Source organism: Alosa pseudoharengus, unplaced genomic scaffold (assembly GCF_046254945.1).
Source record: "Alosa pseudoharengus isolate Yale_2024_CS ecotype anadromous, Long Island Sound unplaced genomic scaffold, YU_APseudo_1.1 YU_APseudo_1.1_scf_11, whole genome shotgun sequence".
Lineage (NCBI taxonomy): Eukaryota > Metazoa > Chordata > Actinopteri > Clupeiformes > Clupeidae > Alosa > Alosa pseudoharengus.
This window is the reverse complement of record NW_027468576.1, coordinates 26,208,951-26,222,556: the sequence shown is the minus strand read 5'-3', so window position 1 is coordinate 26,222,556 and position 13,606 is coordinate 26,208,951. Positions and strand designations below refer to the sequence as shown.

General features: G+C 41.5%; 1 protein-coding gene across 2 annotated transcripts; it reads left to right on the top strand.

Moving 5' to 3' along the window:
• The first annotated feature begins 2,339 nt into the window (after nucleotides 1-2,339).
• Nucleotides 2,340-11,033, top strand: serbp1a (SERPINE1 mRNA binding protein 1a). Of its 2 annotated transcripts, none has more exons than XM_076278614.1 (9): nucleotides 2,340-2,692; nucleotides 4,734-4,917; nucleotides 5,203-5,343; nucleotides 5,453-5,524; nucleotides 7,850-7,924; nucleotides 8,879-9,053; nucleotides 9,233-9,271; nucleotides 9,376-9,564; nucleotides 9,917-11,033. In XM_076278614.1, exons 1-9 carry the CDS (start codon nucleotides 2,440-2,442, stop codon nucleotides 9,974-9,976), a joined length of 1,188 nt encoding a protein of 395 aa, XP_076134729.1. In that variant the 5' UTR covers nucleotides 2,340-2,439; the 3' UTR covers nucleotides 9,977-11,033. The 2 variants fall into 2 exon arrangements, with proteins under 2 accessions (XP_076134729.1, XP_076134730.1); XM_076278615.1 differs by having other exon boundaries at nucleotides 2,341-2,692; nucleotides 5,456-5,524.
• Nucleotides 11,034-13,606: the final 2,573 nt, after the last annotated feature.

Below are 13,606 nucleotides of genomic sequence, written 5' to 3'. Positions count from 1 at the left end.
ACTAAGGTCAGTATAGGCTAATGAAGATATTTTAGCAGTAGAGCTTCTCCAAACTTAGAGCAGTTAGTGAACTTCAAAAGCTGTATGGAAGAACACATGCACACAATCAACCTGCAGAAGTTATAGGCTATGCACCATTTCTGATCTAAAGCCAAGTAAATAACAGCAATGGAACACTGCAACACATTTTAATTGTGAAACGTTTCCCCCCACTTCCATAACTTCATAGCCTGATAGACAGGACAATTACAATCTGAAAGAATAAGCCCATCCATTACGTGCTCTTCTATTGATTTGTTATTAATACAAAATCTTCAGGTTTCCTATATTTCATTGAAGTAGCTTAGGTTAAAGAAGGACACTGACCGCCTTGTAGATCACCTCACCTGTATAGTTTGTCTAAAAGCTGTTATTCCATTCTGTGGCCGCTCCAAAAAACTAAGCAGGCTATCCGTATAGCCTAAAGCAGTTACTTTAAAGAAAAGCAATGTGTCCATTAATGTTCATGATGAGGTAAATGTATGACGTCCCCTACGTTCTCCTCCGTCGTCTATTAAAGTGGTATCAAACCCTGCAGTGCACTTTGAAGTCTCTACAATCCAGTCCCGTGTTCTCTGCAGTTGCTCTGGCGAAGCCAGATGCTCCAGTGGAATGTCGTTAAATGTTAGATAATGAGTCTCGGACTCAAGAATATCGTCATCAATTCCGCTCAGTTTTGGGTTGCAAAAAGCCCAAACCATACCGCAGAAATAGATAAAAAACGTCGCCATCACAAAAAACATCAAAGCATAAGATTCAATCATTGCCTCGCTCACGGAATTTGACATGATTCACTCCTGAGGGTTTTCTTTTTTTAATTAACAGGTGTATTTAAAAGTCAATCTAGTTCAGAGATGTTTTGTATGTGGTCCCGTTCCCATATGACGCTGCGCGTTTTGTTGATGCTGCATCACACCCCATTGTGATGATGCCATCAGCAACATATAATTTCATTCTATTTTGTAGTAGACTACGTGGTCTACAACATCAAAACGTTTCTAAGCACTTCTATGCATGCGTGCCAGAAATATGTCTTTTGTCGACTGCTTAGCCTATTTCTACTGAAGATGTGACCAAACATTTTGTCTATAGATGTCTATATCTCGGAACAACCCTCACTGACAACTTAGGTCACCTTTCCTCATTTGTCAAAACCACATGCAAGAAGTTGGGTGTCTTTGACTCTGGGCTTTCTCTTGATAAACAGATCTCTGTTTAGGCTACTGTCAAGAGGAGCTTTTATCAGTTAAGAACCATCACCAAACTTAAACCTTTTCTGTCATATCACAACCTGGAAGCCACTCATGCATCCATCACGGCTTGATTAGGCCTAGCCTACTGCAATTCCTTCTATCTGTCTCCCCCAATCACTGTCACGCCGCAGATGGCCCAGAACGCAGCGGCTGCTGACTGGTACACAAAAAACTGGAGCTTACCCCAGTCTTTATAGCCTCCCTTCACTGGCTCCCAGTCCATTTAAGGATCCAATTCAAGATTCTGCTAATGGTTTTTAAAGCACAAACCCAATCTACATCTTTGACCTCAGCGTAAGCTATATAAAAGGAAATTTTACTTACTTAGGCCTATGTCTCTCTAAAAAAAACGTGACAAAACGTTCTGTAGCCTATCGAGTTCATCTTCATATGGCCTATTCAATCCAAGTGTCTTCAACACACAAAAGCCGTAGCCTACACTGGTTTAAGGCACAGTTGTTGTTAGCTGATATGTTGTGTTCGCCTCAAAAGGCCTCAACATGTTGCACACGACAGCTCATTTAGGCTAACTGTCATAAGTCACACACACATGGGGCCAATACGGAAAACAATTGAATTGCGCACCACAGAAAAAAAGAAACACTGTTTCAGTTGTTGCCTACTTGCGGCCTAAACATTCTGATAGCCACAAGGAGCACCTCGACAAAACAGTGGATATGCTACTGTTATAAAGAAAGTTATTTTGTATGAGTAAGCCTACATCTATCTTCCATTAGCAATAACTTGACACTTAGCGTTGTCCATACAACTTTGCATAAGTCTGCAAACTGCCATCTAGAAGTGTTCCAAACATTATTAAAAACAGCTACATTCTTGACAGGCTTTTCAAGTTTGTCGTGAAAACGCATCCCTCAGCACGTAAACTGACAGGCAGGCTTTCACTTGAGGCAAGTGCATTGTTCGCTTGGCATTGTTGGGACTAGTAGTTCTCCTACCATAGCTCTGTGTATATCCCTTGCCTGTCAAGACTACATGCCCCACATGGCGCAGGAGTTGAAGTCCCGGATGTCTATCACGCCGGAAGAGAAGGCAATTCCTTTCCCAGCCATCTTGTGGCATCAACTAGCGAAGTGTTCGCACCAAGCCTCGTAGAATCGGAGGAGAATCCTGCTGAAGGGGCGCCATCATGCCCGGACATCTGCAAGAAGGTTTTGGCTGTGTTGTAACCAATCGGTTCGACCAGCTATTAGACGACGAAGATGACCCATTCGAGGTTTTAAAGGAGGCAGAAAAGAAGAAGGACGCGGTTCCTGGTGGTGCCGCCAAGACTGCTGCCCAAGCTGCAAAGGTGGCCAAAAAAGAGTCTCAGAAAGACAGGAAGAACCCTGTTCCCGAGAAGAAAGAAGAAACACAGGCACCCGTAGCCCTTAAGAAAGATGGTATGGTTGTTTACTTAATCGTCTCCATAATTTGAAGACCCGAATGTCTTGGTGCAAGTTGCGCGCTTGAAAGTCCATGCCCCCCCCATGAGGTCAACATGGTCCCTTTTGTGTAGCGTTAAGGGACTTGGGATGCTTAGCAGAAAGTCTTGAATACGTTATCGGTTTTCCTGCGAATTTTGCATTAACACCCTTAACCTCTCTCACTTGAGAAACATGTTTTCCTCTGCGTATTTCTGGTATGTGTAACTAACATTAGCCTACATCTCCTATGGCTTAACGTTAGGCCTTTAGTTCACACTAACTTGGGAAAGTGGTCCTCGTATTCATGTTGACAAATTAACGTTAATGTGCGCGCGATTCCATGGTGTTGTTATGTGCTCTGATATAACTTGCATTTAACGCTAACAAGGTGCTTGTGTTCCCGCCATGTAGTACTCAAACAAATCACTTAATTGTTGGTCTGGTGTGAAATCACACAGTGACTCAGTAAGACTAGCAAGCAGGCTAACTTAGCCGATTAGCTCACGTATCATGGATGGCTAGCAAGCTTTAGCGTTGCGTGACAAACCTCGTGGCTGAAGTTAAGGATGTTAAAGCGTCAACAAGCTTCAGGATAGTCACTCCCTCGAGTGCGTTAAAGTTACAGGCGCACATGAAGGGTAGTTTGTGTACTAACTTGGGTATCACGATTTCTACAAAAATGCTATTTGCCACTCATCTAGTAAAGTTGTATAGAAGTGGTATTTGTAGGCTGCTGAATTGTTGAAATAGAATAAGAATAGGGGACGGTAAAATGTCGACTTGTCTGTCAGATTGGGCGAGACCAGAGAAGACCAGACAGGTGCACACACGAACGTGTTAGCTAGTTACCAGCTGCTGGGGTGTGTGGCTAGCCTCTGGCAAATGTCTATTTTGGTAGGTGGAGGGAGGGCTCAACCAATCCCGCTGGAGGCAGCATCCTTAGCCGAAACGCAGCGAAAATAATGGCGTTAATCTGGCTGGTTTGCCTGTATCTTTGCCTCAAAATACTCACCTAATGCCCACTACTGTGTGATTCATTAATACATAATAGTTTAAGTTCAAACCATATTCAGGAAGGTGTGTTTAAAGCCAAAAAAGGTCACGTGGTGTATTGGTGTGAAACACTAGCGAATAATAAAGGATACCCATTCGATTACAAAACGATTGTGGATGTACACATGCACCTTGTCCTTTGTATTTGATAGACGACAAACATGCACATTTTAACTTAATTCCTCCTCTAATTTACGTATCACATGTAAACAGTCTGGTATCATTACATCAAGACCTGTGTCCCTTTTCATAGATGATCCTCCAGTAGAGCTATATCTAAATCCTAAATATTTGTGTCCTTTTGCATTACTAATGAGCTAAACATTAGCTTTGTATTTGGCTAGTGAAGCTGCAGAAACTGGTAACAAGGATGCCACTACTATCAAAACAGAGTAGCAGAGTTATACTAAGAGCAGAGAAGCAGAGTTATATTAAAGCTATTTTTACATTCACACAAGCAGTAACATGCTTTAAAAACTGGCTAGCATATGAGACCCAATGGATTTTGTATGCGTAACATGTTTTGCCAGAATCTATATCTTCATTCATTGATCCCTGTGGTGGACGAGTTGGGATGTTTACTTGGGCTATTTACTACTAGATGTTGTGTGTGTTGCCAGCATTATCTGTAAATGAACATTCCACTCATCTTGACCACACAATATCCATGTAAAATAGGTTAGGAAAGGTTGCTTGAATTAATCATGCGAACATGCATATTTAATTACATTGTTAATAATTACAATTCTTATAAGAATAATTCACTTTCCCTTGCATTGATGCAGAAACCTGGCACAGATTGATCATAGTCTGAAATAAGTTGAAATAGGTTAAGCACTAAATCCTTTCAGTAGAGCTGTAGAACCGGGTAGTCACTTTTCGTCATTTATTAGCTTTTAGTTGTTTCTTGAGCTGGTCGGCTACCAGCTGTCTGGGGTCTTAAAGAGCCACTTTTCTATTTTAGGGATGAGGAGAATGGGCAGAAGACCTGACCAGCCAGGCCAGACAGGGTCCCAGCAGCAGGGGGGTCAAGGGGAGGGGCGTCCTCCCACGGAGAGGCGGACAGACCGGAGGCCACCACGTGAACGCCGGTTCGACAAGCCTGCTGATGAGAAGCCTGCTGAGGGAGGAGAGTTCTCCGTTGAAAAGTGAGTGACACTAATGATTTTTGCTAACTAACGATGGCTTTCTTTGCAGTGAAGCACCAACACCCTGTGTGAAAGTCAAGTCATATGAAAATATTTTTTTAAAGGTGAAATAGCGGGGGGGTGTCAAGTCATGTGTTAAGTATCACACATAAATCCTAAGACTTTTTTTTTTAGTGCTTCATAAAGAAACTAAAAGAAAACAGCAATATTGTATGTATTAAAATGCAAAAAAAATTAATAGGATAAGATCTAAGGTGTGATGCTTGTCTGCGAATGCACCCTTAGGCCTGCTGGTGACCGGCCGTTCAGGGGCCGTGGTGGCGGCAGAGGCGGGCGTGGAGGACGCGGCAGGGGCATTGGCAGAAGCGACGGCTTTGATGCTCGTGGAAAACGTGAATTCGACAGACACAGCGGCAGTGACCGATCGTAAGTCATGTGTGCACAATTGCTATTGATTTATTTCAGCATTAGTCTACTTTACAGTCTATGTTTTGTCTGGTACTGTCTCCACACTAAGTATAAATTTTTGCTTCAGCAGCCTGAAAGCTGAGGAAAAGCGTGGGGGAAGTGGATCTCACAACTGGGGGACTGTCAAGGATGAATTGAGGTTAGTTTTGAAGAGAGATGAACTGAATCTTAATGTTTGTGAATTTGCTTTGAGTCATGTCATGATGGGTATCTACTTGGAACAGGATAGTAAAGATAATTAATAGGGGTCATTCCACGTCAATTCAACCAGGGCCCACGCACTTAAGTCTCAAAAAATTCTGAAAAAATTACCGATGTACCTTTGTGTTACCCAGGAGACACACTGTAAAATTACTCTTATGTAAGATCAATACTTTCCAAGATACAGCCAGTTTTACAGGGGGAGGGGGGTGTCGATTTTGTTCGGGCTCTTTTTTTTGTCAAAGTTCACAAGCCCACAGCGCAATAACTAAACCATGTAGGAGGCTCAAATTTTGCATGCTGGTACATAAATAGGAATAGTATGTAGCAAAATTGTCACGTTTGGTCTGGATAATCCTGCATGGTCATAGCTGTCCCTCAAAGTTGATACACATTTTATTGGAGTTTTTGGCTGGGCTCTGTTTAAGCCTTCAGAAAACATATTTGTACTCAACATAGGCTCTTGATGTATTTTCCTTACTGAGATAAGTAGAAACACTCTCAAAAAAACAATGAACAGAAAATAAATTCCTTCAGGGTCTGAACAGCAGACCTTAGAAGTCTAAAAAATCATTTTAGTTCTCATTTTCAGAGCACCTAAACACCTTGTGGGAATATACAAAGATTTTTAAAATATTTTTTTCTTTATTCTCCATGATCTTTTCTTTTTAAAAACACCAATTTGACTTGTCTTATGCAAATCTTTCTTTTTCACTTTCCACCCTGAGCATGGGAAAAATGCACCATTGACATCAATATGTTTTGTATAGAGCTACCACAGGTTACTCTATACAACCACAGGTGGCAGTGTGGTGACTATATAAAACATATTGATGTCAATGGGGCATTTTGCCCATGTTCAGGGTGGAAAATAAAAAAGAAAGATTTGCAAAAGACAAGTCAAATTAGTGTTTTCAAAAAGAAGGGATCATGGAGAATAAGGAAAAACATATTTAAAAAACCTTTGTATATTCCCACAAGGTGTTTGGGTGCTCTGAAAATGATAACCAAAATGATTTTTCAGACTTGTGAGGTCTGCTGTTCAGACCCTGAAGGGATTTATTTTCTGTTCATTGCTTTTTGTGAGAGTGTTTCTACTTATCTCAGTAAGGAAAATAAATCAAGAGCCTATGTTGAGTACAAATATGTCTTCTGAAGGCTTAAACAGAGCCCAGCCAAAAACTCCAATCAAATTTGTATCAACTTTGAGGGACAGCTATGACCATGCAGGATTATCCAGAACAAACGTGACGATTTTGCTACATACTATTCCTATTTATGTACCACCATGCAAAATTTGAGCCTCCTACATGGTTTAGTTCTTGCGCTGTGGGCTTGTGAACTTTGACAAAAAAAAGAGGCTGGACAAAATTGACACCCCACTCCCCTTGTAAAACTGGCTGTATCTTGGAATGTATTGATCTTACATAAGAGTAATTTTACAGTGTGTCTCCTGGGTAACATAGGTACACCTGGTAATTTTTTCAGAATTTTTTGAGACCTAAGTGCGTGGGCCCTGGTTGAACTGACGTGGAATGACCCATAGTTAATTGGAAATGGCCCACTCCAATAGAGTACCGAAGTGTGACGTTCTGTTTTCATGACTGCAGTGTCATTGGAATTAAACAAACTTTTGAGGAGGCATCGACAGCATTGCATTTAGACAAGTGGCATCATTTTTAAATAGGCTATAGCCATTTAAACGTGTTTTACCCGCTAGGCAGCCGCTTAGCCACATAACACGGATTCCTTGTCTTATAAAATGCTGACGGCTGTTAAGAGTGTCGTTTTTTGCCTCAAAAATAAAGCCAAGACGCATCTGTGAATTTAAGGACTTTTACCGCATGCTGTGATGTTGTATGCAGGTCTTTTTTACGGAGAAAACCCATGCTAAAATAAAACTCTATAGTCACAAATATGATCGGGTTGGTAGGAATATATGTTGTAGTATGTGATTCCTACAATGTAAAGAAATTATACTGACGTCTTGGAAATGTTGTAAAATTATTTAAATAGATTAAAAAAGCCACCGCTATGGTCACCGCTATGGTTAGATCGATTTGTTTAGATCCAGTGGAATTGCTAGGTCAAGGCTTTGGTATTCTATTCTAATTAAATTTCAAGATGATGCAAATATGTGTGATTAATGTAGGTTTTATTGTAGTTATTGTTTACTGTAGTTATTGTGTGCTAGTGTAAACTATACTTTTATGTGAGTGTGAGTTCGGCTGTTATTGAATTCTCTTTTCACCCCCTCATGCAGTGAGCTTGACCAGTCAAACGTTACTGAGGAGACCCCGGAGGGTGAGGAGCACCCCCCTGCTGATTCTGAGAACAAGTGAGTATCCCATCGCTACAATGAATGCAGAATCACACCCACATAATGACCATTTGTAGAATAAACAACCGGCTGCGTACTACACAAGCACCAGAGCGGTAAATGTTATATACAAAGTAGGTGGTGCATAGACAGGACAAAATATAAAGTGCAGTGTAGACAGTAGTATACAGTTGTTTTCAGAAGGTGGTTTAGAGTAGTATAAATGAAATAAGTATGTGCAGTGTATTAGCAGTAACCTTATAAGAGCAGAATAAATATGTCTTATGTAATATGAAGAATAGCCCTTTTCCACCGACAGAGAACCGGTTCCAGTCCTGTTGGCGAACCAACATATGAACCATTCACAGCAAATGAAACCGTTCGAACATGGCACTTTAGTTCGGAGCTGGAACCAAAAAATAGTTGTCTTCTCCTGCGAACCTGAGTGGCCGTGTCATTCTACGGTTCAGAGGGGAGAAGGCTAAAAGCGTATCAACTGTTGCCATGAGTAAACAAACTAGTCAACTAGCACTACACTGCAGTCATTATCTAGCATTTTACACAGCGGTCATGTCCTCCTGTTTATACATCTAATTAACTTGTTTATGCATGCAAGAGTGTCACAACACTCTCTCTCTGGCTCTGGCAAGCAGAGTTGTAAATAAAGCCAGTTTTGCATGCTCTGAAATGAGCCTTTACTATTGCTACTAGCATTCATGTGAATATTGATTCTCGCGTATGCGTCAGATTAATTTTTGAGGACATGCAAACCAATGCACCAAATGGACACTGTATACGTGGCAGCCATGATGCGTACGCGTTGTTAAAAGCAAGTATATCCAAGGCCAAAGTGTGATACAATTTCTGACAACCTGTGCTTTCTGTCTGCATCCGCGAGCCGGTATGGAGCTCTGTTTTGATGCTTCCACCTGTAATCAGCAATGTCCTTACCATTGGCATGTCTCATCCCAGGGAAAACGAGGCCGGAGAGGTGAAAGAGGAAGGGGCCAAAGAGATGACCCTGGATGAATGGAAGGCCATGCAGGATAAGGAGAGAGCCAAAGTGGAGTTCAACATCCGCAAGGCCAACGAGGGAGCCGACAGCCAGTGGAAGAAAGGATATGTGCTGCACAAGTCTAAAACTGAGGTAGCTGTAATTCCATGAATTATGTTATTGATGTAGTGAAATACTTTGCTTAGGAACCTACAGCGATTGTATTAAAAATTAGATTAATTTAAAAAACGTGTAAAAATATTTTATGGTATTAATCCTGAGTGTCCAGTATAAAGTTTATTCTAATGACATTTTTCTTTTTTGTCATGAAGCCTGGCATGATTGATACTGAAGGGGATATTGAGACAAAGGTATGTATACATAGTATTCATGAATTATTGCTGTTTAAGGTTATAGCAATAATCTATTCAGCTTTGTAGACCGAGATGTACTGACCTGAGTAAACTCTTCTCAGACCGACGATGATCACGCCTCAAGGAAGCCAGCCCATGACATCACATCTCAGCTGGAGATCAACTTTGGAGATTTGGGACGCCCAAGCCGCGGACGCGGAGGTCCAAGGGGGGGCAGGGGAGGCCGAGGAGGTCGTGGAGGCCATGGACCAGAAACCGCCAGGCCGCCACGCGGTGGTCGCACTGATAAGGTAAAATCTAGTCTGATGCCGTCAACTTGCAGACTCTGCTTTATTTGGCTGTAACTGGTGCTGTTGTAGGCATCTCCTCTCATACCCAATATTTTAAAGTCACCAAAATGGCAAATTAATAATAAAATGTAAGTAATATATGTCTAGAAATGAGAAAAGGTACTACAAAATTGTGGTTGTTACCAAACTATCAAATAAGCTCCTGAACAAACAATGCTGCTATCTGTATGTAACATTGAATGTGTAACAACTTACATTTTCTATGTGTTATCTTTTGTGGATGTGCAACATATCTAATACAATTATTGTGAAGAGACTGATCTGGGTGCTCTGTTCTCATCTCCTCCTGTAGCCAAGTGGAGTGTCTGTCCCGAACGTGGACGACCCTGAGGCCTTTCCGGCCCTTGCCTGAGTCCAGTCCCAGTGAGCTGGACCTGGAGCGCCCCCGCTGGGCCCCTCCTCTACGAGGCTTGCATGCTTAAGGATCCTTCAGCAGATGAAATGATGGAAGACTGTCATCCATGCCATTCACCCCTGAGGACTGAAATTTTACCTGTTTTAAAAAAAGGAAAAAAATTAAGAAAAAAAAGGAAAGGACTTCTTGCTACTCTGAAGCAAATTATTGGTAGAGGTTTTGTATTTTAGAAAACAAGGTAGCAGGGATGTTTTCATACAGTATTTTTTTCAGAGGTTATGCATTCTTCATGGATACTTTTTGTATTGCTGCTTGAAAATGCGCATTTCCAAACAGATGTGAAGAGTGCAGCAGTAAGTGTGTGGTATCCTATGGGTTGCGTTTTGTTATTGTAAACAGTTGCCTCCAGTCAAGCACCTTGGGGATCAGACAAGCTCTTACTATGTTGAGTATTTCTGAAAAGGTTACTGCCTTTAGTAAATTGTCATTTGAAATGGGCAGAACTTATCAGTTCTGTTTAACTCAAGGGGGCCAGCTACCAGGGACATGGTAATATGGTCCCTGTGAGTTTCTTGGGTGAATCTTCATGGAAGATTCAAGTGTTAAATGTTAAAGATGTATGCCAAGCTCATCCATCTATACGCCACTGGTGATTATGAAACTTAATGTGAGATGAGTTCAAACAACCCGATGACATGAATGTGACTTAAAAAAAAAAAATTGAATCTGGGGGGGAAAAAAATCCATTTGCTATGTGTACTCTACACCACTTAAGTTCTTTAAAAGCCCATCAATTTGATAAATGTTTACATGATGCACTCCTGTTTACTGAAACTGATGTAAACTCACCTGGTAAGCCTGTTCATGAAAAAAATATCTGTACAAGTGATCATTCTTTCGTATCCCTTATGCTTTACCAACAGCACTACTGCGCAATTGCTCTGAAAGAAATACGGTTGTTCAGTGTGGGACAACTAAGTGCTTATAAAATGTGTGAATTCCAGCCCTGCTATTATATAGACCTCTGTCCATAATTAAAAAGATGGTCGATTCATTTTTGATTGTAGTGTGGCGTTTTCAACCAGTGTGTGAAATACCTTTTTTTTTTTTTTTATTCTGTCAGCAGCAGTCTTTTGAATCAGCTTTGGCCGTGACTCTTAAAGTATTGGAGTTAAGCTTTTCTTTCTTTGTAGCGCTATCCTATTGCGTGCAGAAGGAATTTGAAAGACAACTGTTTATCCCGTCCCTTGGATTGAGCCCTGCCAATGGTGTACCCAGACCCAACATCTTGATGTGGGTCTGGTTTGCCAGGCTACACCTCCAGCTTAATCTCTCCGAAACCAATCTTTTGGTATTCCCAGCTAATACAGCTATTCTCAGACAGTTCAGCACCCAACTTTGGCCCATTTTCATGTATGTAACCAAAGTCCTTTTAGGCAAGTCCCTTCACTCAGTGGCCATATTGCAATGCTTTTTGGGCACTTATTAGGCATCTATTTCGGCAGACGTGCGCATGCTCAAGGCTTCACGACACCAACCTTGCTCCAACGGAGAGATCACAACACATGATTGGCTCTATGTATTCACATGTCAATGTTTTGCCGCGGAAGCGGTGGGATGTGTAGACAACTAACCCCATGCATTTCTATGGAGGAATTTTTGAGTGCTGTGTCCTCATTAGAAAGTAGCCTCAGTCATAGTCATGTCAGTTAATCTTGTACAATATTAGGAAGATCTGACCTTATATAACACAGTATCCCACACAACTTGTGCAGGTTGCCTGTGTAGTGTGAGACCACCACAGATCATTCAAAGGTCAACAGCAGCACCTCTGGTCTAATCAGTCAGAGAAGACACGTTTGTACCTCCTAGAGCATCTGAAATTAAATTCATATTTAATTTAAACTGGATTATATTACATTTTATTGTCATTGTGCAGAGTACAAGTACAAAAACAACGAAATGCAAGATCTGCACTTTGCTTCTTTAACTCCATGATCCAGCTAAGTCCCCTCTCGACCACTGCGGTCCTCTGATACGTGTTTGTTGTGTTGACCATCACAGTTGAGACTTTTTCCCCTGATCTGGTGGAATGAGTTACCTTCTATTTCCTTTCAAAAAAGACTCCTGTTCATCTTGCATTTGATTAATACTTATGGTTATATGCCTTGTATATTTATATTGTTAATATGAAAAGTCATTCATTTGGTTATTACTATACTATTACATTTTCAACAGCTCCATATGTGCCGCTATCTCCAGAAAGCCAGCGTCCCGAGAAATGATTAATCAAGGATCAAAGTCTCCCTCCAGAGGCTGTGGCAAGCAGTGTGGTGCCTGACTTCGCAGAGAGTCTGGCCTAGATCCATTGGCAAACGTTTATTTCCTGGTTGGTGGACGCTTGTCTGAAGTTTGAAATCATTGGAGTTCAATAACGTTTGGTAAAGACGTATGTTAACCACGGGGGATACAACGATAACGATAGGCTTGCAATTTAAACATAATCGCTCTCAGGAACGCCCTCTGTTCGCTGGTTGGTTCGGAGACAAGTTGGCTTTGTGAAGCAGTATTTGCAGGTGTCTTGTCCTGGCTCTCCGCCAGAAGACCTCAAATTTGGGTTTGTGATGCACAAGAATCCTCTTTGCAATGAGTGACCAGTGAGGTAACAGTTGCAGTGAGCCACCAACTTTACTTCACTGGCTCTGGCTGGGCCACAGACTGCAAACAGAAACAACGCAAAGCACAGAAACTAAGGACAATGTCTTACATAAACCAGAAAAGTCAAAGATGACCTGTGTAGTGAGGTGAACACAAACTGAGCCATACGGTTAAACAAAAAAATCTCCATAGAATTGTGATTGTTAACGTCTGGTGTACTTACTTCATTAGACTTTGGTGTGATGTTGAGCTGTTTCATCCTCTGATGGACTGAACCTTTCTGAAAGAAGTTTTGGCTGGCGTCTTTGCACGTAGCTCCTGGCCCTCCCCCACTTACTCAGGGCAAGACCTCAGATTTGGGCTCGCAAATGCCTCATGGCCAGTGAGGTAATTCAGCGTGTACAACCAACTGGTGTTATCATGTCATATCAGTGGGTGAAGGTAGGGTGACCAGACGTCCTCTTTTGCCCGGACATGTCCTCTTTTTGAAACCTAAAAATGTGTCCGGTAGTGTTGCACGGTGTATCGATACTAAAAAGGTATCGCGATGCCTTCACGCAAAAAACGATACGATTTCAGACGTTTTTAGAATCGATACTTTATTAAAACTAGATGTACCGCGTAGCGGTACAAAATATGACCGCCGCTCAGTCCTGCACATCCATTACGCGAAAATAAATCATATTAATGAATTTGTCTCCATCTTCTACTCCATCCCCCACTCTTGAAACTTTTGTGTATGCTTGTTTGGAATGTGCACACATTCCGCACACAAAGTAGCCTACTGGCGCTGCAAAGGTGAATAGATTTGTTTCTGGGCCAAAAAATCTGTAACATTGTTATAAAACCTTTAAAATCTCTAAACAATCACAAGTAGGGCAGTTCATCATAGTCCATCCATTGCAACTGGACTGATGAAAGGTACACCTGTAGGCTACATTGTATTTGGGAAAAGCAGAAGGTAGCAGC

What these genes read in the sequence shown, in the direction of transcription:
- serbp1a (XM_076278614.1), top strand. Translation starts at nt 2,440, where the DNA reads ATGCCCGGACATCTGCAAGAAGGTTTTGGCTGTGTTGTAACCAATCGG. An exon ending in GGAGAGTTCTCCGTTGAAAA is followed by an intron (nt 4,918 to 5,202) that starts GTGAGTGACACT and finishes ATGCACCCTTAG; the next exon opens with GCCTGCTGGTGACCGGCCGT. An exon ending in AAGGGGATATTGAGACAAAG is followed by an intron (nt 9,272 to 9,375) that starts GTATGTATACAT and finishes AACTCTTCTCAG; the next exon opens with ACCGACGATGATCACGCCTC.